General features: G+C 56.3%; 2 protein-coding genes across 3 annotated transcripts; both read right to left on the reverse strand.

Moving 5' to 3' along the window:
* Positions 1-961: 961 nt before the first annotated feature.
* TGM1 (transglutaminase 1) lies at positions 962-15,609 on the reverse strand. Of its 2 annotated transcripts, XM_059708970.1 has the most exons (15): positions 15,462-15,609; positions 13,746-14,072; positions 13,408-13,596; positions 12,243-12,491; positions 11,739-11,857; positions 11,500-11,607; positions 10,897-11,071; positions 10,346-10,484; positions 9,214-9,317; positions 7,247-7,335; positions 6,623-6,776; positions 6,232-6,516; positions 5,948-6,108; positions 5,471-5,607; positions 962-1,364 (listed from the first exon to the last, which is right to left on the reverse strand). In XM_059708970.1, exons 2-15 carry the CDS (start codon positions 14,068-14,070, stop codon positions 1,136-1,138), a joined length of 2,463 nt encoding a protein of 820 aa, XP_059564953.1. In that variant the 5' UTR covers positions 14,071-14,072; positions 15,462-15,609; the 3' UTR covers positions 962-1,135. The 2 variants fall into 2 exon arrangements, with proteins under 2 accessions (XP_059564953.1, XP_059564963.1); XM_059708980.1 differs by lacking the exon at positions 15,462-15,609 and having other exon boundaries at positions 13,408-13,630; positions 13,746-13,915.
* A 2,416-nt stretch (positions 15,610-18,025) lies between these two features.
* On the reverse strand, positions 18,026-23,856 carry RABGGTA (Rab geranylgeranyltransferase subunit alpha). Its single transcript, XM_059708991.1, has 17 exons — positions 23,691-23,856; positions 23,324-23,386; positions 23,048-23,158; positions 22,540-22,664; positions 22,173-22,360; positions 21,729-21,932; positions 21,330-21,413; positions 21,158-21,240; positions 20,966-21,067; positions 20,764-20,869; positions 20,633-20,684; positions 20,376-20,464; positions 19,926-20,014; positions 19,716-19,832; positions 18,986-19,099; positions 18,629-18,716; positions 18,026-18,237 (listed from the first exon to the last, which is right to left on the reverse strand). Exons 2-17 carry the CDS (start codon positions 23,324-23,326, stop codon positions 18,089-18,091), a joined length of 1,704 nt encoding a protein of 567 aa, XP_059564974.1. The 5' UTR covers positions 23,327-23,386; positions 23,691-23,856; the 3' UTR covers positions 18,026-18,088.
* Between the last annotated feature and the right edge of the window lie 2,661 nt (positions 23,857-26,517).

Raw genomic sequence — 26,517 nt, forward strand, 5'->3', positions numbered from 1 at the left:
GGGATGTGAGAGAGAGAAAGGCGTCAAGGATGACTCCAAGGTGGTGGGCCCAAGAAACTGGGAAGATAGAGCTGCTCTTTATTGACATAGGGGCGGCTGCAGGAGAATATATGAGGGGAGGTCAGGAGTCTGATCTTAAGAGTTGTTTTGCTTGGGGCCGTCTGTGTAACACACTGTAGAGATGTTGAGAAGGCCGAAAAATTTACGAGTTTGAGGTCCAGTGAAAACAAATACAATTTTTGGAGTTAGTGGTCCTTAAAACCACAAGACCAGCAGAACTCACCTAGGCAGAGTGGAACTGGAGGAGCGAGAGCCTGGGGTGGAGGCTGGACTCACTCCAACACCCCGAGGCTGAGCAGAGCCCAGGAGGCCCGGAAGGGCGGCTGGAGGTGAAGACTCACCCAGTCTTTACCCAGGATGTCAACCACTGTTTACCGCTGGGAGAAAGTGCTCATCAGAGGTGACTTGGGGGGAACGCAGCATATGAAACACAATGTTAATAGTTCTTTACTGTACATGGTGGTGGTTGAAGACTATTACTTTCTTCTTTACAATTTTCAATATTTTCTTAATTTTCAACTCTGGACATGTATTACTTGTATACTAATTCTTAGGCAAGGATATTTGAAAATAAACAGTGGAAAGGAGCTTTGCTGCTCAATGAGTTCTCCAGCCTATTTCTACCCAAGCATGTGCGTACAAAAGGGAACTCAGGTCCTTCTCTCCCCAGGGGGTGCCGTGGAAGGGGCAGTCCCGGGCCTTCAGAAGGGCTTTGGCCGTAGAAGCACCCTGGGGTGAGGGGAGATTGGTCAGGTAGGCACTGGAGGCCCAATCTGAAGAGCTGCTGACCTGCCAGCCATGCTTCTCAGAGCCAGGGGCACCAGAAATGCCGCGGGTGTCCCTGGGACAGACAGTAGGTTCACACTGCTTGGCCCAGCATGGACGGACAGATGGACAGAACAGCACTTCATTAAAAAAAGGTTTATTAGTTTCTGTGCTGTCCAGTGCAAGTGAAGATAGGCTCCCTCCCCGGCCTCCCCGCCCGCGCCCCTGGGGAGCCGCTCTACGGCAGAGCCCCGTCTTGAGGCAGTGTCCTTGTTCATCTGACTCCAGTCCCGTGGCTCCTGGCCCAGGGCTAAGCCCCACCTCGAGAAGCCATAGGAATAGTTTCTCCTGAGCGACTGCTGCCTCCGGCATCTGAGAAGACACCCCGGCTGCCGGAGGCTGGGGCCACGTCCACCTGGATGACACCGTGCACCTGCGAGAGCTGTGGGCTGTCCAAGCTGGCGATGAGCTGGCGGGGCCCTGGTCGCACAGGCACGAACGTCTGGCGCAGCGTCACTGTCTCGTTGCCCCCAATGTCCCTGTGGGCAGAGACAGGGTCATGGGCCTGGGGTGACTCAGGGCGGAGTGGGGAGGAAGGACTGGCGGGGCAGCCAGGAAGGAAGGGGCAGAAGGTGGAGCCCTTCAGGCACAACAGGGATCCCCACACCCAGGACCAGGACAAAGTCTGAGTCCCAAGGCCACCTCCACACAGATCAGCAGTCACCCACACAGCTGCCTGAGTTAGAAATGTCCCAGTCATCCCGGCTCCTCCCTCCCCCTCCCACAGACACCTGGGCAAACTCTTGCACCGCCTCCCCCTCATCTCCATTGCCAGCTGCTGCCTAACCAGACCATCCCCGCCCCACATGGGGTTTCTGAGACCAAGGACACTTCAAATGGAGACTTTGGGGCTCAACACAGTCTTGCCAAATACTTTCAGTTTTGCCAAGGAAGAAAGTGGAGGAAAATTAATTATCTTCTGCAACAATCATCTTTCCAAAGGAGCATTTTAATCCCCAAAACATTGGGAAAATGTTATCTCAGAAAAAAAGGGAAGTCTTTCCCAAGAACATACATGTTTGTGTGTATGTATGTGCATCACACACACACACACACACACACACACACACACTACAGTGCTTTTATTTTCTCCCTTCTTAATGGATCTCTGAAAATCTATTCCCAGACCACACCTCTGAGAATCAGTTTCACCAGCCTTCTAACTGGCCTTCTTGCCTTTCATCTCATTTTTCCATCCTATTCTCTAACCACTCGAACTTGAACTGAACCCTTCAAGGGCTTGGCTTCCTTGGTGCTTAAGGAATGAGACTGCAGCTCCCTAACCCGACACACAGGCTCACTGTGACTCACCTGCCGGCCTGCACGATCTCATCATCCCCCACCATTCCTCCTGCCCACCAGCCTCCATGGGCTCCTTCCCTGCCCTGAACCCACCTCCTCTTTTATGCTTTGCCCTGGCCGCCTGTGCAGGCTCACCCCACCTGCTCAGTGAGGGCTCCTTGAGAACCTCCTGCCCTCAGGAAAATGAACCTGGCCCTTCTTTGCAATCTGCATGTGTGCTTTATTTACTGACTGTGATTGTACTTATATCACACCTGCTCATGCCTGTTAGCATCTATCCTTTCCTGCCTCTGCCTAAATCCTTACCTCTGGCCCCCACTCAACTCAAGCCTCCCATGGGGACCCTCCCTGGAGCCACACCGGTGCAGACACCCCAGTCCTCCAAGAGAATGAACCAATATCCGAACTTCAAGGATAAACTCTGCTTGGGGCAAAACATTTAGCTTGAAGCCTGCTTGCTTGCAAGAGGTGTCCCTGGGCCATTCTGTACTCCTTCTTGTACCACTGCCTGCTGTGTGGTTTAGGACACGTTACTGAACTTCTCTGATCCCCACTTTCTGGTCTACAGATGGAAGTGAATATAAAATAAGGGGTGGTAGCAGATGGTCTTGAAGGTGCTTCCAAGCTCCATGCAGGAGGAGAGCAGGGGGAGGCAGGGAGATAAAGTCTGTTACGTTACAGACCTAATTGCTAGACCTCCTATCATAGCAGGTAACTAGCAATTAAGTCTATAATTTAGTAGGTATGTTATACTCTGGCTGGTTACAAATTTGTGTTTTTAACTTGTGCCCACTTTTCCATCAATACAGAGGTAAAACTGTTTAGGCCCAGACCAGTCTTTAAGGTCTACTTGCCCTGCACTACAATCAACCTGTACTATTCCAGAACCTGGCCTTTATTTGTAACGTTATTTCCAAGAGAAATTGCTTTGCAGTTTCCAGCATGGATGTCAGGATTTCTCCCTGCCCTGGGCTCAGTGTCAGGTGAGCCCTTTGCCACACCCCTGCTTCGGAGTTTAAGCTCAGCGCATCAGCTGCTAACGCTGGAATGTGCCTGTAACAATGAGTGCAGGCAACGAAACCAACTCCCTTAGACACCCCGAATTAGCACTGTCCCATTATGCACGAGGTCAGCCATGTTGCCAGTGCTTGAAACACCTTTTAAAACTTCTCCTGGGCTTTCTTCAGAGTCACTGAAAATCACACACATGCCACGAGGACCCAGACGCCCGTGTCCCTGTCCCCCCTTACAGCCAAGCTTCACTCCTGATTGAAAAGGGCATTATTCCCCCCGTTTGCCCACCTGATTAACTCGTCTTAGCTCTAGATGACTTCAGGCCGTTTCCCTAAAATTAAATGCACCCCCAGGGAGACCGCCTAGGAATATTCTGGAGACTAGGATTCAGACTCCGGGGAAATTCCCGAGAAGGGTTTGAAAGAGACTTTCAGCCTGTCCTGGTGCCGGGCTGGTGGTGACAACAGCCATCTGGAGGAGTAAGTCCTGGAATGTTTATTAAATGGCTAGTCACCACTCTGGGTGGCACACCTTATGCTATAATGGGGCTCCATACCACAGTCTTTGATGTGCAAACGGGAACAAAGTAACACCCATCTTGGAATCCAATGTATCTGAACCAGCAGCTCAGGGACTTCCCCTCCGGTTCTCCATTGTCCTGGTGGCCCTGGCCTGGGCCAGCAGCAGCGGAGGAGCCACAGGCCGACCAGGGAGGACCTGCCTTGAGAAACCACCTTCCAACCCTCTCATGGGGGGAGGCTGGGACCTTTAATGGGAAGGGGGCCTTATACAAGCCCGCAGGGAAGAGATGGGGCAGGTCTCTGCGCTTAGCTCGGTGGCCCTCTCCTTCTTCCCGGGAGGAGGCAAGACTCAAAAGTCTGGCAGGGCTGCCGAGGGGCGTGCAGCTCTGGGACCTCTCAGAACAGGGGAATCTCCTTCCATCACTTGCAGGTGAGAGACGCCTGCAGGGAGGAGCTATCTGGGAGCCCCAGTTCCACTCTCTTAGCTGCCAGAGACTCTTGTGGGGAGATAAGGGGAAAGCGCTCCTTTGTGACATATGACATCATCCAGGGTTCGGGCTGGGGCAAAGATCATGCCTGTTAGCATCTATCCTTTCCAGCTTTGGCCTGTTGGCAAAGGTGGAGGCCACCACCACGCAGAGCCTGCTGTGACTGAGAGTGCGTGCGTGCGTGCGTGCGTGTGTGCGTGTGTGTGTTGGGGGAGGGATGTTCCACAGGGTGGGCAGGGACCCTCTGCTTCCCGCACCCCGTCCCTCACACAGGCCATCTCTCTCCCTCAGGCCCCCAGAACGCTGATCTTAAATGTCAGCCTCTGGCCTTCTCTGCTTTCCCTCTGTACTGTTCCTGGGGAGGGACAGGGCACTTGGGTGGGTCTGTGTCAGAGATGACAGCACAAGCCCAGGAACCTAAGCATGTGTGAGGCCCTCACACAGCCTCGCCTGGCTCAGGATCAGGTCCAGGAGGCTGGTAAGGGCCTGGGGTGCAGGGCCTTCGCCTCTGGAACGGCTGCTCAGCCCTCATGGCTCAAACCAAGCAACAGGCTTAAGCGTGTTAACGTGGTGTGCGCCACACAGAAGGGCAGTCTGGCCCTTATGAACCATGGGGCCCTGTGAGACGTGGCCATTAGGGTCCCCATCTGTAAGGTGGGGTGATAGTGGCAATAATCAAATGAGCACTAACTTTGCTCCAAGCACTATGCTAAAGGTGTTAGTGCAGCATCTCATTGAGTTCTCAGGATGACCCTCAGAACCAGGTACTATTGTTTTCCCCACATTACAGCTGAGAAAAATGAGGCTCAGAGGAGCAGTCACCCGCCCAAGGGCACATAGCCGGTGAGTGACGGAGGTGGGACTTGAACCTGCTCGGGGATCCCAAAGCTTTGTTTTTAATTATATGATGATCTCTAACGCACCTTAAAGGGTTTTTATGGTCTCCTAAATGAGAAAATATTCCTGAAAGTGCTGGTCAACTCCTGAGCGCTGGGCAATGTGAGTGGTGAGTTACTAATAATTCCTATGTGAGTTTCAGCTCCCAGTGAGATGGTGAGGCAGGGCGGGACACAGCACAGCACTGCGCACGCAGCAGGTCTTCTTAGACCTGCTTGGACTGAACTGAGTCAGATGGTATTGCTGGCTGGCCCCAAGCTGCTTTCTTGGACCCTGACAGATGGTACCATCCTGACCATCCTGAGAGGAAGCAATGTGGGGCCCAGGCTGCCCAGGAGGCAGACGAGGTGGCATCAGACTCACCCAACGTTGAGGATCTTGGGTCTCTGTAACCCGGAGCCCTCGAGCCGGAAGACTACGTTGGTGAGGGTGATAGGCAGGGGGTTCTTGAAAACAATCTGTACTTCGCACTCCTGGCCAACCATAGCTGCTCCCAACAACTGAGAGAAAAAGAGACCCGTCCCCACATCAGAGACCCCGGTCAAGTACATGGGGTCCATACACCGCGTCAGAGAGGGGTCCAAACCTCCTCGAGTCCCACACGTCTGCCCCCGAGAGGAGGCTCTGCATAAGCCGAGAAGCCACCGCAGAATCGGGGAGATGCGATCTCACTTTACAGAGGAGAAAACGGAGGTCTGAGAACCCGGAGCCAACCTCTGGTCTCTTCCTCCTAGAGCTGCTCGTCAGGCCGTCGTGTTCCTGACTTAGCACCCTGTCCCCTTCCGCTCCAGTTCCCCGCAGCCCCAGGCCACCCCTCACGCTCTAGCCAGCCGCCCTCACCGTGAGGGAGAGGTCCGGGGTGCGCAGACGGAAGGTGTGCTGCTTGGCCAGCACCTGCCCGCTCTCCTTGACGTGGCCTGAGACATTGAGCAGCATGGCCCCCTGGTCCACAAGGTGGGGCTTGTATTCCTGGTAGGCCACCGGCATGGTCACACGGTCCGCTGGGGAGAAGAGGCATGGTGTCACGGAGGCCTGCTCCCCCAGACACGGCTTCCCAGGGCCTCCAGGGCCACAGCCCCAGTGCCTGGCCCTCTAGGGGGCAGGGCTGGGGAAGGAGCACTTACAGGCCCCTGGAGCCAGCACCACTTCCTTCTTGTTCTCCTTGAAGACGGACCCGGTGACACCGGTGTAGAAGGTGACCGAGAGGTAGAGGTGCAGCTTCACGGTGCGGCGGCTGCTGCTGCTGCGATTGGTCAGCACCACGCTGACCGCCAGATCCTGCCCCATCACTGCGTCCTGGGCCTCCACCTGTATCGCCACGTCCTCAGCTGAGTCCCGGGTGGCGTACACATTGGGTTTGCTGCCATGGGCGGTTGCTGTCTCCACTGCCTTACGCTCTGCTTCTGAGCCTGGGGGTGGAGGGTCAAGGGTGAGGTTACGGCTCCTGTGGGGGTGGGTGAGTGCTCAGCGGGCACATGCGCCTGGGCCTGTGCTGGCCGGGTTGGGGGAGGGTACCTTCTGGGTGCTTATAAAGGTGGGTGACATCCTCCTGCATGTTGGAGCCGATGGCCTTTGTGACGATGAGTGTGCCAATGGCCTTCTCCTCCACGTACACAATCTTGAAGCTGCCATCGTCCTGTCGCTGCCAGTAAACCTTGTCACTGTTCACCTATGGGGAGAGCGCAGGGGGGTGTGAGCTGCAGCGAGTGAGCCACAGGGTCTGAGGTTGGACCTTCCCTGGATCCTCCAAGCAGCAGGGAGGGTTAGGTGTGAAGGCGGGGAGCTTCCTGGCAGAGCCAAACAGGGAGACTTTCCAAGCTGAGCCGGACGAGGCCAGAGAGCAGGGAGGCTGGTCTGGGAGGCTCCTCGCCAAGCACTTGGGCATTAATAACAGTAATCCCTTACGCTCGTTTGCTGACTTTATGACTTGTAAAGCCGTTTCATACCCATTATTTCTTTTGATCCTGAATACAGGAAGCACGACAGCCATTATTATTCCCTTAGTGGAGGAAACGAAGACTCTTAGAATGACTTTCCCAAGGACACACAGCTGATCAGTCAGCGGTGAAGTCAGGAGCAGAGAACCCACGACTACGCCGGGCCTTGGCCTGCAGAAGGCACGTGGAGCACAACCCTCACCTCGGCGAAAATGAAGGGTGTGTCGTACTTCATGTAGACCAGGCCGTTCTTGATGGACTGCAGGGAGCAAGGGCCACAGCAGAAGATGCCTAGGGGAGACAGGGCAGGATGGAGGTGAGAGGTGCAAGGATCCTGGGAGGGGCCCACCCATTCAGGCCTAGTGCCCACTGCCTTGGGGTCAGCTGCCACCCAGTCCACCCGAGGGAGGGCAAACAGGAGAGTGAAGTTCCATTTGGCCTCAGTCAGTGGGGGCAGGGGCGGGGCAGGGCCAACCCTGGGGACAACCAAATCATTGACACACTCTTCTTCCATCGGCTGAAGTTGGCTGTTGGCCGTCTGTGATCCCCAGAGGTTAGAACCCTCTACATCAAGACAATTCCAGAGCCCACGGTAACTCTGCTTGCAGTCTGGGAGACCAATGACACCCAGACACCATTCCGGAAAAATCCAGAACAACCCCTCAGCTCTAAGCCCAATGTGCCCTCTCTGGGGGCGCAGGGGGGAGCTGGTGGGAAGTAGAGTCTGGCCTCATCATGCTCAGGAGGGTTTTTTGGAGGAGATGGGCTAACAGGGAAGATGCTTGTCAGGAGAGGACACCATCCAACAGGAAAGACTCTTAGAAAATACCTAGCACTACAGCCTTCTTTTATAGCGGGGGAAACTGCGTCTCAGAAAAGCAAGGTAGATGCCAGGATCTCACAAGACAGCTGGGTACAAGAGAATGGAAGGAGCTAATATTTACTCTGGTCTGGGAATGCTGCTGGTCTCGCTAACATACGACTTCTCATTTGATCCTCCCAACCACCCTGTATGGTATATATTACCCTCATATTACAAACAAGAACACCAAAGCCCAAAGATGCAAGGGCCTTTCCCATGAGGACATATCTAAGAAGTAATCAAGCTGGAATCAAGCCCGGGTCTGACTGGCCCCAGGGCCTCTGCCTGCTGCCCTCCCCACCACTTCCCAGAGTGGGGCCAGAACTCAGGTCTCCCCGCGTTTCCAGCATCGCAGATGCCTCTGGGTTGCATAACTCAGGGGACACTGTTCACGGAGATGATGGAGCGGGAGAGGTCTGTCCAGAGACCAGAGGAGAAACGTAGGCTAGGTGAGGGCTACCTGACCCAGCATGAAGAAGGGGAGGCGGAAGGAAGGCAGCAGGGGGGCAGGCTGGCTGCCTGGGGCTGCAGTGTTAAGGTGAAAAGGGGCAGGTCCTGTTTGAGAACAAAGTATATGACAGGCCTAATTTTTGCAGTCTTTTTTTGACTTTTGAACCATTTGAGTAGATTAACAATTATCCTATCTAATAAAGAGGGAATATGCTAATTGACCCTCAGGCTGTTGCAAAGATGGCAGCGCCCACAGCCAATAAGAAGGGAATATGCTAACTGACTGCCCCGCCCTCAAAGATGGCAGCACCCACAGCCACAAGATGGTGGTGCCCAGTCCCATCAGCCCTGCCGGGGCCGGCCTGGCCGCTCCATGTGCCTGCCTCTGGAGACCCCCAGTCCCTCAGCCCCCCAGCCACCCAGGGCCAGTCAGAGACACAGGCAAGCCTTGGATGGCGGTTGCCCAGCTGCCCAGGGCCGCCCGAGACTCAGGTAACCAGGGCCGGCCAAGGCTTGCACCGTCAGTGGCAATAGCAGAGGTGTGATGGGGTGTCGCCTTCCCCTGATTGCTGGTTCTCCTCCTGCCCCTGAAGGCTTCTGGACTGTGAGAGGGGGCAGCCGGGGCTGAGGGACCCCCTCCAGTGCATGAATTTTCACGCACCGGGTCAAGCATATAGTTATGCAGAAAGGTAAAAATAAACTAAAGGCCGCATGGCTAATGAGTCTAAGAACCATGGGGTTAAAGGACCTGGCTCCAAGGCCCCGTCCAGCGCTGACCCTGGAGTTTGTTACCCAGGTTGGGGATGTGGGGACAAAGCCAAAGTGGGGTTCAGGAGCCAGGCAGGGCCCCGCCTCACCACTGCTGGTCTCCTGGGGTGTGGCATCCACAACCTGCCAACCATCAAAGCCCGAGGGCAGGTCCGGCCTCTTCATCCAGCAGTCATTCCACACGTGGAAGTTCCTGGGAAGACATGGAGGGAGCCTGGGTCTGAGCAGCCCACCCGGCCACCCCGCACCCCCTCAGGGTCACGGTCTCAGGTCACTGTTCTTTTTTTTGTTCCTTTTTAATCCTCACCCGAGGATATGTTCTTATTGACTTTTAGAGAGAGGATAATTTGGAGAGAGAGAAAGAAACATCGATGGGCCATGGCCGGTTGGTTGGGCATTGTCCCATGCACCAAAAGGTTGCTGGTCAGGGCATATGCCCGGGTTGTGGGCTCGATCTCCAGCAGGGGGTATATAGGTGGCAGCAGATCCACGTTTCTCTCTTACATCCATGTTTCTCCTTATACCTCTCCCTTCCTCTCTCTAAAACTCGATAAAAAAAAATCTTTCAAGAAAGAAAGAAAGAGCCTTAGCTGGTTTGGCTCAGTGAATAGAGCAGGGGTCCTCAAACTACGGCCCACGGGCCACATGCAAATACAAATATTGTATTTGTTCCCGTTTTGTTTTTTTACTTCAAAATAAGATATGTGCAGTGTGCATAGGAATTTGTTCATAGTTTTTATTTAAACTATAGTCCGGCCCTCCAACGGTCTGAGGGACAGTGAACTGGCCCCCTGTTTAAAAAGTTGGAGGACCCCTGGAATAGAGTGTTAGCCTGTGGACTCAAGGGTCCCCAGTTAGATTCCTGTCAAGGGCACATGCCCTAGTTGTGGGCTCGACCCCAGTAGGGGGTGTGCAGGAGGCAGCCAATCAATGATTCTCTCTCATCACTGATGTTTCTATCTCTCTCCCTCTCCCTTCCTCTCTGAAGTCAATAAAAAACAAAACAAAACAAAAAAAACATGGGTGGGCTGTCCCTCGTATGTGCCCCGACTGGGGACTGAACCCAAAACCTAGGTAGGTGCCCTGTCCAGAAATTGAGCCCAAAGCTTTTTTGGGGTACAGGAGAACATTCCAACCGAGACACCTGGCCAGGGCTCGGCTCACTGTTCTTGGCAGGGGCGAGCAGTCCAGCCCCAGCCCCAGCCCCAGCCCCAGCCTCACCAGACAGAATCGTGGTTCAGATGCTCGAGCGGCTTCATGTTCTCATCGAAGTAGATGTCCATGGTGAGGGACGTGTCTGTGTCATGCGCTGAGTTGAAGTTGGTGACGGTACGAGTGGCCAGGCCCAAGCAGCGCAAAACTGCAGAGGAGCCAGGGTTGGGGGTTCAGGGCCCAGGGCCCAGGGCCAGGGCAGGGGTCGGGGGCAGGGCAGGCATCAGGTGAGGAATAGCAGGGGGAGAAGGGCAATGGGGTTGCCAAGCTGGGTCAGCGGTCATTGGGGTGAGGAGGCCTTTGGGTCAGGATGTGTTGGGGTGAGGGGAAGCCGGGCCACCTGACTGGCTTTGTCCCTGCCTGCCTCTTCTCCCTCCCCTCCCCTAGGCTTCTCTCCGGTTGTTAACATTAATTAATGATAATTAAGCCCAGCCTACCATCCACCCCCACCTGCCCCTACACTGTAGCCACAGCTGGGCCTGGCTCATGAAGGTGTAGCCCGGCTCCCCACCCTCCTCCTTGTCCGGCCCAGGCCCCTCCGGTGCTAGTCCCTCCACTACCTGAGGTGGTCACACCGGCGAAGACCCAGCACTGGCCGTAGGGGACAGAAGAGCCGGTGCGCAGGTAGCTGAGGAGGATCTCCACGCTGCCCACCCACGCTGACGGGTTGGTGCCTCGGGAGTAATCGCCAGACCAGTTCCCAATCAGGACCCCATTGTCATCTAAGGAGTTCACCTGTCCAGGACAGAATGGGATGGGAGGAGCTGGAGGAGAGGCTCAGGATCTGCCGTGTGGTCACGGCCCAGCCCCTGGCACTACAAACACTCTCACCCCTAAATGCCTCAGGATCTAGCTGAGCCACGCCCACCCCTCCCAGCGCCTTCCCCCCCTCCCCCACCTCTGGTCTGACACAAGAATGTGAATCCTGGGTGTGCCAAGTATTGGGTTTGGCCCTACATTCCATAAGAGCCGGGACAGGAGCCAGGGAGGGTGGGGTAGGGGACAGGCAAAGGAGAGAAAAGGAGTGAGACCCCTTCCCCGGATACCATTTGCAAGGGCAGGGCAGGGCTGGGGTCCTGGAGGAATCAGAAAGGCCCGAAGAGGGAGGCCAGAGAGGCAGCAGGCAGACACACAGTAGGGCTCAGAGCCATGAGGGTGCTCACCATGGCAGAGATGACCCGGGAGACACTGACTGGGTCCCCACGGCCTCCATATGGCATGCCCCGCCGGTCCAGGATGTACAGGCAGGCATCCAGCACCCCATGGTCAAACTGGAAGGAGGGAGGGCAGAGGTGACCGCAGCCCGAGGTGGCCATGCTTGACCCTAGGCCAGCCTCTCCTCTCCCACCCCTCCCCACCTGCCTCTGGCTCCCCGAGTGCACCTGGCCCTGGCCCTCTGTACCTGGCCGTAGTTCCACGTTCGCTCGCCGATCTGTGCCTCAGTCCCGTAGTAAATCCTCCCAGACTCATTGAGCACGTACTCCTGCCGCCAGTCCTCACGGTCCACGTACACGATGTCCTCTGCGTCCCCAAAACACACATGCCTAGTTCCCTCCAGCCCTCTCCCCGGCCCCCTGCCCCGGGCCAGCTCTGCAGGACTCAGGTCCACAGAGGAAGAACAGGGACCCCTCTAGCCTGAAAGCGCCCCTCCCAGGAAGGACGGAGGGAGCATGTCAGACATGGTGGGAGGAGGGTGGCTGTGACTGGGGCCCTTCACCAGGAGAAGCAAGGCTGTGTGACCTTGAGGTGGTCACCTGTCTACATAGGACCTAGAGCCCCTCACCTGGAAAAAGGGAGGCTGGCTTCTCCCAGGGCCAGGGCCAGGGCCCCAGCTGGGTCCTCGGAAAGGAAGCCCAACCTTCCTTCTCTCCTGTCTACCCCTTGCCCCTGACTCCGGCAGGCTCACCTGGGCACCAGGGATTGAAGAGGATGTAGATCTCATTGTGGGGGTCGAAGGGCAACAGGAACTCGCCAGCCTCTGAATGTGTGCGGACTGTGAACTGAAACTTGCCGATGATGGCGTTGGGGGAGGTGTGGACCCGCAGGTTCAGATTCTGCCCACTGGACTTGGTCACCTGGGCCTTCCAGCCTCCACTGCCCCCCTTGCCCACCGGGATGATCACATGGGTGCCCTTGCCCACCTCGGGGCTGTTTCCTAGAATGGGGAAAGCAGCAATTAGCTGGTGAGGCCTCCCTGCAGTTGGGGGGACGGAGCCTTAGACTTCTCCCAGCCCCACCCAGGATGTGTGTGCCCCTGAGTTGGGCCATCGCCTTACAGTCAGAACAGCTCTGTCCCCGCCCGATGCTTGTCCACATGCCAGGACAGAAACCCAGTCCAACGCCCCAAACCTGTTCCCCTGACACTGAAGGCAGAGGTGGGCAGGAGAGACCAGGCCACCGTCACCCTCTGCCTGCCTCCTGGCCCAGCTCCTGCCCTGCCGGGCCCAGATGCCTCCACCTCATGGGGAAGGGCAGTCCAGATCCTGAAGGCCAACCCTGCCTGCCCCCTGGGCTGCCCCTTCCAGAGCCCAGGGCATCCCTGGTGGAGGTGGTGGGTACTTGGAAAATTAGAGGCGGGGTGGGCAAGGCCGGGGCCTAATCAAAGGGTACGAGGAGTCACCCGCCCCCGGCAGCATGGTAATCACCAGCCTGCGCAGTCAACGGCCACCAAGCAACGCGGTGAGGGAGGCACCTGACCTGGGCCCCGGAGACAGAGGAAACAGAGGGACGGAACTGGGCAGAGAGGGCAGAGCAGGAAGGAGAGCAGAACCAGAAAGACACACAGGGCAGCAACACCCAAGCAAACATCCGAGGAGAAAGAGTATTGAGAAAGATGCCCCTGGAGGCTTGGAGGTGAGCTTAGGAAAATGGGAACACCAAGGCTCCCCTCAGACACACCCCTAGGGACACACACACTTGCACCCTCCGGATCCGGATCCGGCAGAGGGTGAGTAGTGAGGTGAGGGAGGAGCCCGAAGACGCCCCTCTGACCCCAATACCAGGACTGGGAGGCCCTGCTCGCCAGCCCCGATGTCCGAGTTTCCACCCTTCCCGCCGCAGGCCCCACTGACCGATGTGCAGCTCCAGGATGACACGATCGGAGGACTCGTAGGGCCGCGACAGGAAGAGCACCATGTGGAAAGGCTGCCCGCGGCGCAGGATCAGCTCATCGTACTCGAACTCGTCCGTGTGGTGCTCTCGGCGGTTCTGGTCCGAGCGTGAACACATGAGATCCACACCCGTCACCACCAACATGCCCTCTGCAAAGTCACAGCTCCTGGTCAGCAAAGCGCCCTGGGGGAGCCCAGGCCCCCAGCATTAGCCCCCCAGGCTCTCCCAGATGCCAGGGGGAGTCCCAGTCCCCACGGAGGCCTGCGGCTCTCAGCTCAGGCGGACAGGCCAGCCTCACCTCGGATGGCACCATCTCCGGCCGCGTTCACACCGCTGCCCCGTGAGATAGGCCGGCGGGAGTCTGAGCCCCGGGAGCCAGGCCTTCGTCCCCCAGAGCTGGACCCTCCACCCCTGGAGCCAGAGTCTCTGTGGGACCCAGTCCCCCAGTCATCGTCCGCCCCACTCCGGCAGGAGCAGCAGCTGCAGCATCGAGCCCAGAAGGAACGGCTTCCTCTGCGGGACCGTCTGTCCGGCTCCGGCTCCGGCTCCGGGGAGGGTGAGGTGGGGGGCTGCCAGGGGCTCACGCCCCAGCGGCCCACATCGGAACGAGGACCGTCCGTCATGTCTGCGTGGAAGAGGCAGGGAGGCTCGGGTCAGTCAGCTCTCAGGTTCCCTTCCCCAGGACCCCCGGCCAGCCCAGCCAGAAACCCGCCCTGCAGAGGGCTGCTTGGATGCCAGCCAGTGACAAAGATGGGCTTATTTTTGACCCAGAGACCCCCCCAGACCCAACCAGAGGCCCTCCTTGAAGGCCCGGCTCAGGCTTTTCCTCGGAAACCTCCGCCCTGAAGGGGGAGGCGCCCCCCTCCCCAGACACCCAGCAAACCAGATGCCCAGCAGAGAGACCTGCTCAGACCATCCTCAAGACCCAGCAGGCCACCCCCCCCGCCCCCACCCCCCGTCCTGCTCCCTCCAGACACCACTCCTCAGTCTAGAGTAGACCAGCCATGGCGAACCTATGACACGCGTGTCAGAGGTGACACGTGAACTCATTGTTTTGGTTGATTTTTCTTTGTTAAATGGCATTTAAATATATAAAATAAATATCAAAAATATAAAACTTTGTTTTACCATGGTTGCAAATATGAAAAAATTTCTATATGTGACACGGCACCAGAGTTAAGTTAGGGTTTTTCAAAATGCTGACACGCCGAGCTCAGAAGGTTCGCCATCACTGGTCTAGATAGAGGTCCGTGGACCAGCTGACCACATTAGGAGTCCTCCCTCCCTCCCTCCTTCCCTCCCTTCCAAATATATTTTTATTGATTTCAGAGAGGAAGGAAGAGGGAGATAGAAACATCAGCTGCCTCCTGCACGCTTCCCCACCAGGGACCAAAACCACAACCGGGCATGTGCCCTGGACTGGAATCAAACCGGGGACTCTTCAGTCCACAGGCTGCGCTCTACCCATTGAGCCAAACTGGCTAAGGCTCTTTCCTTTCCCTCCCTCCCTCCCTTCCTTCCTTCTCACTAGAGGATACTAGTATCCTTCCATTACTTTTCAGAGAGAGAGAGAGAGAGAGAGAGAGAGAGAGAGAGAGAGGAAATTAGAGAGAGAGACGGAGATGAATTAGTTGCTTCCCACCCGCGCCCGAGCCAAGAATCAAACCCACAACCTTTCTCTCTACTGGGTGATGCCCCAACCAACCCAGCCACCCCGCCAGCGAGGACCCATTTCCTAGCAGAGATTCCCCACCCAACGCTTCTGGCAAAAGACAAGCGGGCGGGGAGTGAGGCTTGGGGTCCCCGGCATTCCCCACGTCGGTCAACCCGGCGCGGGCCCCCGGAGCGGCGGCTCGTGGCGCTGGAGCCCGCGCTCTCCCGCACATCGGAGCAGCGTGGCTGCGCCGTAGCCTGGGGCTGGCCCGCACCCCCTCCGCGGGGGTCGCATCGGGGCGCGCGCGGCCCCCAGACGGCGTGGTGGGGCGCAGCATCCCAGAGCCCGTCGGGGCCTCACCTGGAGGCGGTGCTGGCGAGGGCAGCGCGGAGCGGCGAGTGGCGCGGCCCGGGAGGAACAGGTCGGGACTGATGGGGCGGGACAGACGCGCCGGACGCCGCCGCACGAGTGGAAGGTGTGGGGCGGGCGGGCGAGTGGTTTATGTGGGGGGAGGGCGGGGCCGGCTGCTAATAAGGGGAACTTGGTTGCTTCATCGAGGCCCAGCCCCTCCGGAGGTAGGGGTGAGAAGTAAAGCCCCGTCAAAACCTCGGTGGGGAAACGGGGTAGTGCAGGCTAAGGGTGGGGCCAGGGAGGGCTAGGGTCGGGGTCTGTCAGGGCTGAAGCTGGGGGAAAGTGGAAGGCTTTGGGGGGGACCCTCACTCCAGGCTGACTCCTGCCAGACTGCGAGCTTAAGGAGCCCCTCCGAGGGCAATGGGGCGGAGCCCTTTCACTCACACCCCTGTCCAGCTGACCCCCTGTTGTCCAGCTCAGGCTGCCTGCCGGTGGTCTCATAGCCCCTATGAAACTGGCCTGGTCCTGGTATGCATCCTGCCCAGGGAGGTCCCTGAATCCCAAGGTGACATCAGCAACCGGGCCCTCAGACTGGCTCCACCAGCTCCTCTGACCCCCACCCTCTTCCTCCACGGCCCCTGGCACGAGTGGGCAGCTACCAGCTTCCTGTGTCTCTCTCTCCAAGTTTGGGATTGGAGGGTGGTCAGAGTAGTTTTCTCCCCTCGGCCTGGGGGTTTGGGGGAAGCGCAGGCCTAACTCTGAGGTTTGGGTGAGAACTGAAGCCCCCTCCCCAGGCGGCAGAATACCTCCCTCTCTCACTGAGAGGATTGTCTGGTCAGCTGCAGTCCTGGGTTCTCCAACCCTGAATTCTTCCTGGGAATCCTGACCAACCAGCTCTGGGAACCTGCCCTGTGTCCATCCCAACTCCACCCTGGCACAGGGGAGACACCCAGTAGAGGCGGCCAGATGTCTTCAGGGAGGCTTTCTTGGAGGTTCTGCAGGTTGGGCCTCTTTCTTGGGGCCTCTTCCCTCCATCCCACCCGTGTCCCAGCTCTGCCCACTGGCCACTGAACAGAAGACAGTGAAAACAGGGTTGGCAAGAAGACACAAGGAAGCCAACCGAGGAGAGACTGAGTTTGATGATGCATCAGGCAGGGAGGTGCCTCAGGGAGTGGGGACAGAGGCAGGGAGCTCTCCACACTGGAGCTGATCTTATTCAATCCACCTTCAAGCCCCAGCCCTGCAGGAGTCTGCCCCACCTCCAACACTTTCAGACAAACCACCAGGGGAATCAAAATCCCAGGCAGATGTGAGTCAGGTCAGCCAAAGGACTTTGTCCAGGGGCTATTTGTTCATCACTATAGATAAAGAAAGGGGCAGGACCCTGAGGGCCGGATGTGAGCAAATGTGGGCCCAGATTTCCAGGGAATCAGGAAATTGTCTTGTCACACTCTCTCCCTCTTGTTTCAATCGATTTTTCTCTTTCCCCACCCAGCCAGGTTGACTCAGTGTCCTAACCCAAGCCACTCCTTTTCCTCCCTCCAGGAAGCTCAAGTGTCTCAGGGATTTCAGTCAGGACAAGGTGTGTGTGTGAGAGTGTAACTGCACAAAGGTACATGTGTGCATGGGCCTGTGTATTGGGAGTCACCATGGGAGCGGACACTGGGCTCAGTACCATATCCATATCCATACAGAAGCAAGAGTCTGGAATCCCAGAGCAAGGTGTACAGGCAGCTTTGGCTCTAGCACAGCGGTTCTCAACCTTCCTAATACCACGACCCTTTAATACAGTTCTTCATGTTGTGGTGACCCCCAACCATAAAATTATTTTCGTTGCTACTACATAACTGTAATTTTGCTACTGTTATGAATCGTAATGTAAATATCTGATATGCAGGATGTATTTAGGCGACCCCTGTGAAAGGGTCGTTCGACCCCCAAAGGGGTCGCGACCCACAGGTTGAGAATCGCTGCTCTAGCACTTGAGCTCAGCAATCGTGGGCACTTCGTAACAGCAGTTTCCTGGCCGGTCCAATGGGCCTAATCATCTCATTCTGAGAGCTTATGAAGATCAAATGGGATCAAGTATTTTCAGTGGCTCTTCAACCAAAGAATGGAGACGGATACTGTTGTTCTAAGAGGGTGGAGCAAGGCCGTTCTGACCCACTCCTCTGGGAAACAGCCTTCTCAGCTGTGGGGAATGAGAGCCAGAGCCCCTGGGCAGAGCGCATCCGGGAGGGGCAGGTCATGGAAGGGACTTTTATGAGTCCTTCCATTTGGAGACTTAGAGCTGGTTTGTAGCCTAACACCAATCAGAACCTGATCCTAAACCTGGTCCCAGCCTGGAACCCAGCCCCAGCTCCAGCCCCAACCAGAACGTAAATTCAGGTCCAGCCCTCACCCTGATTTTGCCTAAACACGGAGGCTCTGATTCTCCATGACAGGAAATAGCAGCACCGAGCATAAAATAAACAGGGTGAGTCAACACACCCTAACTCTCTCCCTTTCTTTTCCAGAAAGGTGGCAGTAATGGTGGTGGCCGCGGTGGCAGCAGCAGCAGCTCAGCAGCCTGAGACGCCTCTCCATTCTTTATTCAGTCCTAATAAGTTAGAGGGCGAGGACGGGGGCAGGGTCTCTTAGGTGAGGATGCTGCTGACGGAAGGCAGCAGCTCGGCCAGGTGCTCCAAGGTGCCCACTGTTTGGCACAGTGGGTTGCCCTGCAGGTCGAGGAGCACCAGCTTGGGGCAGGAGGCAACAGGCTGAAGTGCTGCAGGCTGCTGGAGACCTTGGGCAGGAGAGTCAAGGAAAGGTTGGCAGGTTCCCCCAGATCTGGTCTGCTCCTCTGTACCCATCACTGTTTTCCCTCAGAGCGGTGACTGCTGCCTGCCATCCTGGTTGGTGGGCATCTCACACACTTCCCTGGAGGGAGCAAGGCTCTGGGCGGGGACTGCAAACGCCTGCCCACAGGGACCAGGCAAGAAGCACAGAGGAGGGCTGGGTGTGGCAGTAGAAGGAATGGTGGAGACTGTGGCCAAGGAGAAGGCTAGCCCTGGCTAGAGGCATCCATGTGTCAGCAGTGAACCAAGACTGCCGAGTGAAAGTGCAGTGAGGATAAAGAAATGCTTTGTTAAAAATCATACTAAAAATAAATAAATGGCACCTAGAAGGAAGGATACGGTTGTTGCACAGTAAGAGCTCCTGCAGCCGGGGCAGGTTAGTGACACCGTCCAGGGACTCTATGGCATTATCGCTGGCTTGCAGCACCTGAGGAGCAGGGAGGGGAGGGAAGACAAGGCAGGCAGGCAGGCAGCTATCGGCCTGAGACTGATACAAGCAACTGGGGAGCCCAGGGTGAAGAGCTCACAGTGCATGGAAGAGCTCCTAGGGTCAGGCTGGGTGACAGAAGGGGGAAGGCAGGGGTCATCTGCAGGGGCTGGGACTGGGCAGTCTTTGTAGGGCGGGCAGGCTTCTGAAGTAGAGGAAGGAAGGGAAACAGGACCACTAGGACAGTGACCGAGGAGTGAATGCTTTACCTCAAGACAACGCAGGGCAGCCAGGGCAGGGGGCAAGGCTCGGAGACGATTGTGCGACAGGTCAAGATGCGTGATCAACAGCAGCTGTTCCAGATGGCAGAGCACCGTCAGGTCCTGAGGAGACGGAATGATATCCCCAATGGGGAGGGGCCTCAGCCATCACTTATGAGGCACTTGCCCTCTGTGCCCCACACAGGCCCTGAGGAGAGGATGGGGCAGGTGGGAAGCTTACCTTACAACCCACCACAGTACATGCTACAAGTCAAGGACGTGGGACAGATGTGAGTGCTGTGGGCGACGTGGCCAGTGGAGTGAATAGAGTCGGGGCAGGTACAGGGGACAGAGGAAGTCGCTGGGGGAGACACAGACACTGGCAGGAGTGGGCCTGGCGAGTCCGGGGGGTGAGGGGTGGTGGGTTTGGTGGGAGCAGAGGTGGACTGCAGTGACGGGATAAAACTGATGTGTTGGGAAAAATGGTTGGGAAGAACTTCAAATGGAGGAAAACCAGTCTGGACCGTTAGTTAGGAATCTCTGGGAACTGTTCAGGCTTTAGGTGCTGGCCTGCTCCAATGAGCAGAGAAAGAAATGTCCAGAAAGGCATCTGAGACTGAAGGCCGGACAGACAGGGCCTCAGCGGAAGCCCCGGAATGAATGGAGAAGCTGGCGAGGCCATGAGGACGGGTGGGCCAGCGGGATGAGGGCCCAGAGCAGGCACATGCACAGTCCATACCTTGTGGCTCAGGTGCAGCACGCGCACCTCTGCATACTCCATCTTGAGCACGCTGTTCTCCAGCAAGAACTTGCTGCGCAGGTCGTCCAGGTATGCTGCCCGCATTGGGTCCACAGCCTGGCGGAGACGGGCCGGCAAGGAATTTGTGTCAGCTGCCTCCCTCCTGCCCACGGGGCCTCCCCCGTGTCTGTTCCCGCAGGCCCGGCTTGCCTTGAGGGTCTGGAAGTACTGCAGTGTCTCCTTCTCATACAGGAGGGGGTCTAGCGCCCGCATCAGCAGGATGATGGTGAGCAGGCACCCTGAGAAGAGGGTGGGAAGAGGAGCATGTCTCCTGGAGCCGCCTTTGCTCCCATACTATTTTTTAAAAATATATTTTATTGATTTTTTACCGAGAGGAAGGGAGAGGGATAGAGAGTTAGAAACATCGATCAGCTGCCTCCTGCACACTCCCCACTGGGGATGTGCCCGCAATCAAGGTACATGCGCTTGACTGGAATCGAACCTGGGACCCTTCAGTCCGCAGGCCGGTGCTCTATCCACTGAGCCAAACCGGTCAGGGCTGCTCCCAAACTACTGAGACCCTCCCTGCTCCCTGTCCCCGCAAGAGACACAGAAAGGGGCTCCCTGAGAGGAGCAGGATCTCAGGAAACAGGGCCTCACATTTATTCTCGGGCTCCAGCTCCTGTAGCTCCTTACAGGATTTAAGCTCAGACTGTAGCACCGTGGACTTCTCTATCGACAGCTCACACCTGACGGTGGGCGGGGGTGGAGGTGGGGAAGGGATGATGGCCATAGCACTGGGGTCTGGGCCATCCCCCTCTCCAGGCTGAGACCATCTTCCCGAGAGCACCCTGCCTCCCATCCCAGTTGCCTGAAGCCCAGAGCCCTTTCTTGTAGGCGTGCTTCCCTGTCATCACCTGAAGAGCTGCTCATCGGTGGCCGAGTCCCGGCACCAGCCCTCATGGTGGCCTGAAAGAAACAGTAGGTGGTAGGAGGGGAACACCCATGAGAGGAAGAGGGGGCAGGGGGCTGCTGCAGGTTGCGTCACCTTTTAAGAGCACACACTCCTTCTGGACATCGCCTGCTGTCCAAATGACACGAAATGTATGTTGGGGCAACTGGTCGTTGAGGGAGGCAGCGGGCAGGTCACAGAGCTGGGAGCACTGGGTCAAGGAAACCCCCAGCCGTACCACTTTTCTGACTGTCCCACCCCAGCCCTGCCTCAGCCCCCACTATCAATCCTGGGATACCCAGACAGGGCTGGGCCGGTTCCTGCCATCTGGAGTCCTCCACTCCACAGCCAGGGGTGATTCATCAACTAGGAGCAGCAAGGTCTCCATCCCAGAGTCCACCTGGTACAGGGGACAAAGAGAGACTCTGTCAGCCCAACAGCACGAAGCTCACAATCCACAATGTTCTCTGGCAAAAGCTGTAGGACTCACCAAGAGGGGCCGGGAGAAGGAGACCGTCAGGCAGGCCTCATCCCGGCTCACGTGCAGGCAGCGCAGAGCATCCTGGGGGTCAGCTGGGGTGGAGAGATAGCTTCGGGTCTCCTGTAATACTCTTCCATTCCTTCTAAGCCCTAAACACCCAGCCTCCTCCCCCACCGCTCACCTCGTCCCAGGAGCCAGCGGTGATAGAACCAGGCGCTCTGATCATTGGGGTCGGTGAAGAAGGCGTTCTGCACCAGCTCCAGCTCTGCAGAAGCCAAGGAGGCACAGGGCTGTGGTTAGGAGCCTGGTGGGATCCTGGCTGTCCCAGCATCCCACCCTCTCCTTGGAGTACCCCCAGTCCTCAGTTGCACTAGATGCTGGCTTTGTACAGCGGCTGTACACATCAGGTTTATTTTCCCCACTGGACACTCAAGCTCCCTTCTGTCAGGGGCTGAATGTTATGCACCCCCAGAGCCAGGCACGAAGTAGGTGCTCAACAAGCCCAAGCACAGGTTCAGGAACAGGACTAGGCTGGAAGGGCAGCGCTGCAGTTCCTCCCCAGCACCCTGACCCTGCTTACCTTTGAGCAACACATCCTCAGGGAGGCGCCCCTGTGGTCCAGAGTCTGGCTGGGGATGAAGCTGGGGCAAGAGGCAGGAGCGGTAATGCCAGGAAGAGTAGTTGGAGAAGTTTCGAACAATGAGGCTGTCAGTGAAGGCAAGCTCCTCTGCAGGGGGCACAGCTGCCTGTGCAGCCACAAAACGCCGGTAGTCCCAGCAATGAACTGGGGGAAGGGGTTACAGCACAGCTCAGAAACAGGGCAAGAGGAGCTCCCTGGCTTGTACCTCTGAAGTTCCCAAGAAAGACCTCTATGCACCCCATGCTGTTTGGCTCCATCATTCCTTTGCCATCAGCTTCGTGGGCCCATCCCGGTCATCCCTCCCCACTCTGGGCCTTACTGTGGCCCCAGTACCAGGATGTGGGGCAGGTGAGGGCTGTGGGGACAGAATCTGCAGGCACGTACAGTTCCGTTCATCAACCTCGAGGAAGCGGGCACACAACTCCAGCTCCCGCGCCCAGTTGGGCTCTGGCAGGCGGCTCAGCAGCCAGCAGCGATGGTGCCAGGTACCATAGGACTTGGGGTTTACCCTCAGGCAGCTCTCCAGGAAGCCCAGTTCTGCCTTCACCAGAGCGGCCAACTCCTCAGGGGACCTGCACCCAGAGATGAATAGGGATCAGGGCCCTCCAACACCCAACTTCAGCTCAACCCTGACTTTCTGCACCCATCCTCCACGGCCCTCTGGTTACGCCATCCCTACTCTACCGCTGGGCCCAGGCAGGGCAGGGGTAGGGCTAGTGTCATCTTCCCGGGGCCCTGAACCCCTACACACTTCTGAGCCTCCAGCCGCTGGAACACCTCACGTCGACAGTTCCAGAGGGTAGCGAAGTCAGGGTTGGCTCCCAGAATCTGGCTTGTCAGTTCCAGCACTGACTCATCCAGCTCGCCAGCCTGGCGCTGAGAAGATAGGTAGCAGGGTCAGAGATGGTATCATTCACCCACCACAGGGCTAAGTAACATAAACAGAACTACATTCCATAAATCCCATGCCACACAACAGGTAGTATGTAAAGCACTCCATGGGTTTACATGTATTCTCATTTAATTTCCACAAAAGCCTTATTGCAATTATTAGGCTTATCACAATCATGCGCCCCATTTTACAGATGAGCAAACCTGAGGCCCAAAGAGATTCGGTAATTTGCCCAAGGTCACACAGTAGTAAGTGACAAAGCCCAGATATAGGTCCAGACAGTCTGATTCTGAGGCCCAGCTCTTGGCCTCTGATCTCTATACTAGGAATGGCCACGTGGAGAGAGGGCTACTTCTGCGGGCCCCACCTTCTGGAAGACGGTCTGGGTGGCCGACCGGTAGAGCTTCAGCTTCTGTTCCCGTTCTAGCCTTTTGGCTTCGGCCTGCTCTTCCGAAGTCTTCACCTTCAGGCGCCCGTGCTACAGGGATGGGCGGGTTGGAAGGGAGCAGGCTGGCTTGCAGGGGCAGAGCCACCGAAAACCCACTGCAAAGCCCCAGGTTGACACAGGGAAATGGAGAGGCAAGGCCACTAGGGGCAAAGGCATGGGCGTGCTGAGGTGAGCGGCTGGGCTCAGGGTTCTCACCATGGTGTCGGCTCAGGGGCTCAGGGTTCAAGACCAGAGGGGTCCAGTGGCCGCCTGTGAAACCTGGGGGAAGAAGTGTCAATCATGGGAGCCCCGCCCCCGGTTGTCTCCCGGAAGCCGCACGCGGGCCTGGGCAGAGACCCCCCGGGGTGTAAAGTAAGGGGTTGCGGACGGCCATTGCACGTCCAGGAGGAGTTGCCCACCGGACTGGGACTTGCACCGGTGCGGCCCTGCCTACAGCCCTACCCCCCGGGGCTAGATCCGAGCCCAGGCATGGAGGCGATCGGAACCACTCCGCGCCGGGAGGCTCTGCCGCCCGCCCTCCCCACAGCTCCCAGGCGCTCCCGCCCCCCGCGGGCGGACCCACCTGCGCCGGGAGGCCGCTTGGGGGACGTGGAGCAGCGGCACCCGCCACCGAGCCCGGACGCTGGCTAGAGCGGCGCCCCGCCCCGGCTCCCCGAGGCGCAGCGCCCTCTGCAGGCCCGCGGAGGCCCGAGCTGAGTAGGTGGGCTCAGAAGGCGCGTGCGCGGGGTCCCACACCGCCAAGTCTTAGCCCTCCGGTGAGTACGAGTGCGCATGCGCGGCTGTCGCCTGCGCATGAAAGCAGCGGGCACTGTGGTTTGTGTCAGCTACGCCAACAGCAATTCAGTCGAAGAGGTTTCTCTCCAGCAGAGAAACATGCCCACACCTCCTAGTTGCCAGATCTAATGGATGGAGTTTCCTGTCCTTATCTTCCATGACCTCTGCAGCATTTGACGCTACTGACTTCCTTCGACTTGACACTCTCTCTTGGTTCCTCCTCCAGCACCTTTGCCCCTCCCTTCTCCCCTAAAAGCTGGCGATCTTCAGGCCCTTTCCTCACCCCCTTTTCACTTTAGATACCGTTACCAGGAGAACGTTCACAAATCAAGCCTTCACTGCTAGGAGTTGGAGCTCCCCAGAGCTCTGTCCTGGGCCCACCAGGTCTTCTGACCCCACTTTTCCTGGGTGACTTCACCCACACGCATGGCTTCAATTGCTACCCGTAAGCTGATGTTATTCCAACTTATATCTCCAACCCAGATGTCTTGCAAGCTTAACAGATTCAAAAGCCTACTAGATATTACATGGGTGTCCCAGAGACACCTCGAACCCCAAATGTCAAAAGGTATCATTGCCTCTCCTCCATCCAGGCTGAATTTTGGCTTTTATGTTTCCCTATTATAGTGTGAATGGCACTATTCCCTCCACCACTTTACCTTAATACAGTATCTCTTAAATACCATCTCTATTCCCACTGCACTAAGAATTTAAGCTCATTTCTTCCCTAGACTTTTGAATGTCTTTTCAATGTTCCCCCATCTCCACCTTGTCCCCTCTATGATCAGTTCATCCTCTCTGTTGCTGGATCAGTCGTTCTAAAATGCAGATTTGATCATGTCACATTTCTGCCTAAATGACTTCCATGGCTCCTGACAAATTTTCAGGACAGACTTTGGATCTCTCAGGTTAGCACAATAGGCCTTTTGGCACTTGGGCCCTGCCCCTCTGGCCTCATGTCCTACCTGTCCCTGTTAAAAAGTCTTCATCACAGCCGATTGCACTACTTGCAGTTTCCCAAACATATTAACCTATTCCCTCTTCTTGACCCTCCTTCCTTTGCTAGGTAGCTCCTGTTCATCTTATAGATTCACCTCAAATCTCACCCCCAGGAAGTTCTCCAAAATACCCCAGCCTGATTTAGAAGACCTTCGTATGTGTTGTTAAAGATAGTGCTTATAGCCTGGCTGGTATGGCTCAGTCGTTGAGTGTTGACCCATGAATCAGGAAGTCACCGTTGAATTCCCGCTCAGGTCACATGCCCAGGTTGTGGGCTTAATCCCCTGTAGGGGGCATGTAGGAGGCAGCCAATCGATGTTTCTCTCTCATCGATGTTTCTATATCCCTCTCCCTTCCTCTCTCTCTCAAATCAATAGAAACATTTTTTTTTTTTAAAAAGATAGTTCTTATATACCCTGGGCCTACTTGGTTTGTACACCAGCCTTTCCTATCAGATTCAGAGTTCCTGGAGGACAGGAGCAATATGTTTGGTCTTGACTCTTCGATACCTAGTCCTAGTTCTTAGGAGTTATTGGATACTTATTTGAAAGAATGAACAAAACACCACAGAGGGTGAGGGCTGGCTTGGCTGGGCCTAATAGTGAGTACTGTTGGCATTTAGGGATGGGAGAATTTGTGTGGCCTGGACCAGTTCAGGAAGGTTTCCTGGTCGAGCCTTCATGGGGTTCAAGGTTACAATGTGTATGTGTGTGTGATGTATTTTTGAGAAGTGTATGTCCATGTGACATATACATGTTTATAAATCACATTTGGGTAAGAAAGTATGGCTTTAAATTCTTTATATTTCTTCCATGCCATTTTTAAAAACAAGATATTTTTTATTGTTTTCAGAGAGGAAGAGGGAGAGAGAGATAGAAACATCAGTGATGAGAGAGAATCATTGATCGGCTGCCTCCTGCACGCCCCTTATTGGCATGTGCCCCTGACCGGAATCGAACCTGGGACCCTTCAGTCCGCAGGCTGAAGCTTTATCCACTGAGCCAAACCAGGTAGGGCTTCCACACCTTTTAATAATACCTACCTGCTAGGGTTGGAGTGAAGAGGAAATAAGCCCTAACTGGTTTGGCTCAGTGGATAGAGCGTCGGCCTGCGGACTGAAGGGTCCCAGGTTCGATTCCGGTCAAGGGCATGTACCTTGGTTGTGGGCACATCCCCAGTAGGGGGTGTGCAGGAGGCAGCTGATTGATGTTTCTCTCTCATCGATATTTCTAACTCTCTATCCCTCTCCCTTCCTCTCTCTAAAAAATCAATAAAATATATTAAAAAAAGAGGAAATAAAATAATGTATGTAAAGTGCTTAGAACAGTGCCTACACTGAGTGAGGGCTCAGTAAATAGTAATAGTAGTAATTTTCCAATTTTTGTGACAAATATGCAAGGAAATTGAGACTCAGAAAGATAAAGTAACTTGCTAAATGTCACCAACATAGTGGCCAATTGGGACCTATGTCTGGTCTGGCCCAGCCCTCCCATATCACCAACAGCCTTTTTTGGTCACCACCTGCTTTTGCTTCCTGCTCTATGCACACTCGTGTGTACAGCCAGCTACCCGGGAAGACAGGTGCCAACAGGTGCAGATAGGCCAGGTATGGTCTT

The sequence above is a fragment of the Myotis daubentonii genome, chromosome 1, assembly GCF_963259705.1.
Source record: "Myotis daubentonii chromosome 1, mMyoDau2.1, whole genome shotgun sequence".
NCBI classification, from domain to species: Eukaryota; Metazoa; Chordata; class Mammalia; order Chiroptera; family Vespertilionidae; genus Myotis; species Myotis daubentonii.

Excerpts from the sequence above, each read along its gene's own strand:
- TGM1 (XM_059708970.1), bottom strand. The coding sequence starts at position 14,070 with ATGACGGACGGTCCTCGTTCCGATGTGGGCCGCTGGGGCGTGAGCCCC. Across the intron at positions 11,608-11,738 it reads GAACGTGGAACTACGGCCAG|TTTGACCATGGGGTGCTGGA; the intron begins GTACAGAGGGCC and ends CCCTCCTTCCAG. Across the intron at positions 9,318-10,345 it reads CTGAACCACGATTCTGTCTG|GAACTTCCACGTGTGGAATG; the intron begins GTGAGGCTGGGG and ends ATGTCTTCCCAG.
- RABGGTA (XM_059708991.1), bottom strand. Across the intron at positions 21,933-22,172 it reads CGAGGTTGATGAACGGAACT|TTCATTGCTGGGACTACCGG; the intron begins GTACGTGCCTGC and ends CCCTTCCCCCAG. Across the intron at positions 18,238-18,628 it reads GCTCTTACTGTGCAACAACC|GTCTCCAGCAGCCTGCAGCA; the intron begins GTATCCTTCCTT and ends CTCCTGCCCAAG.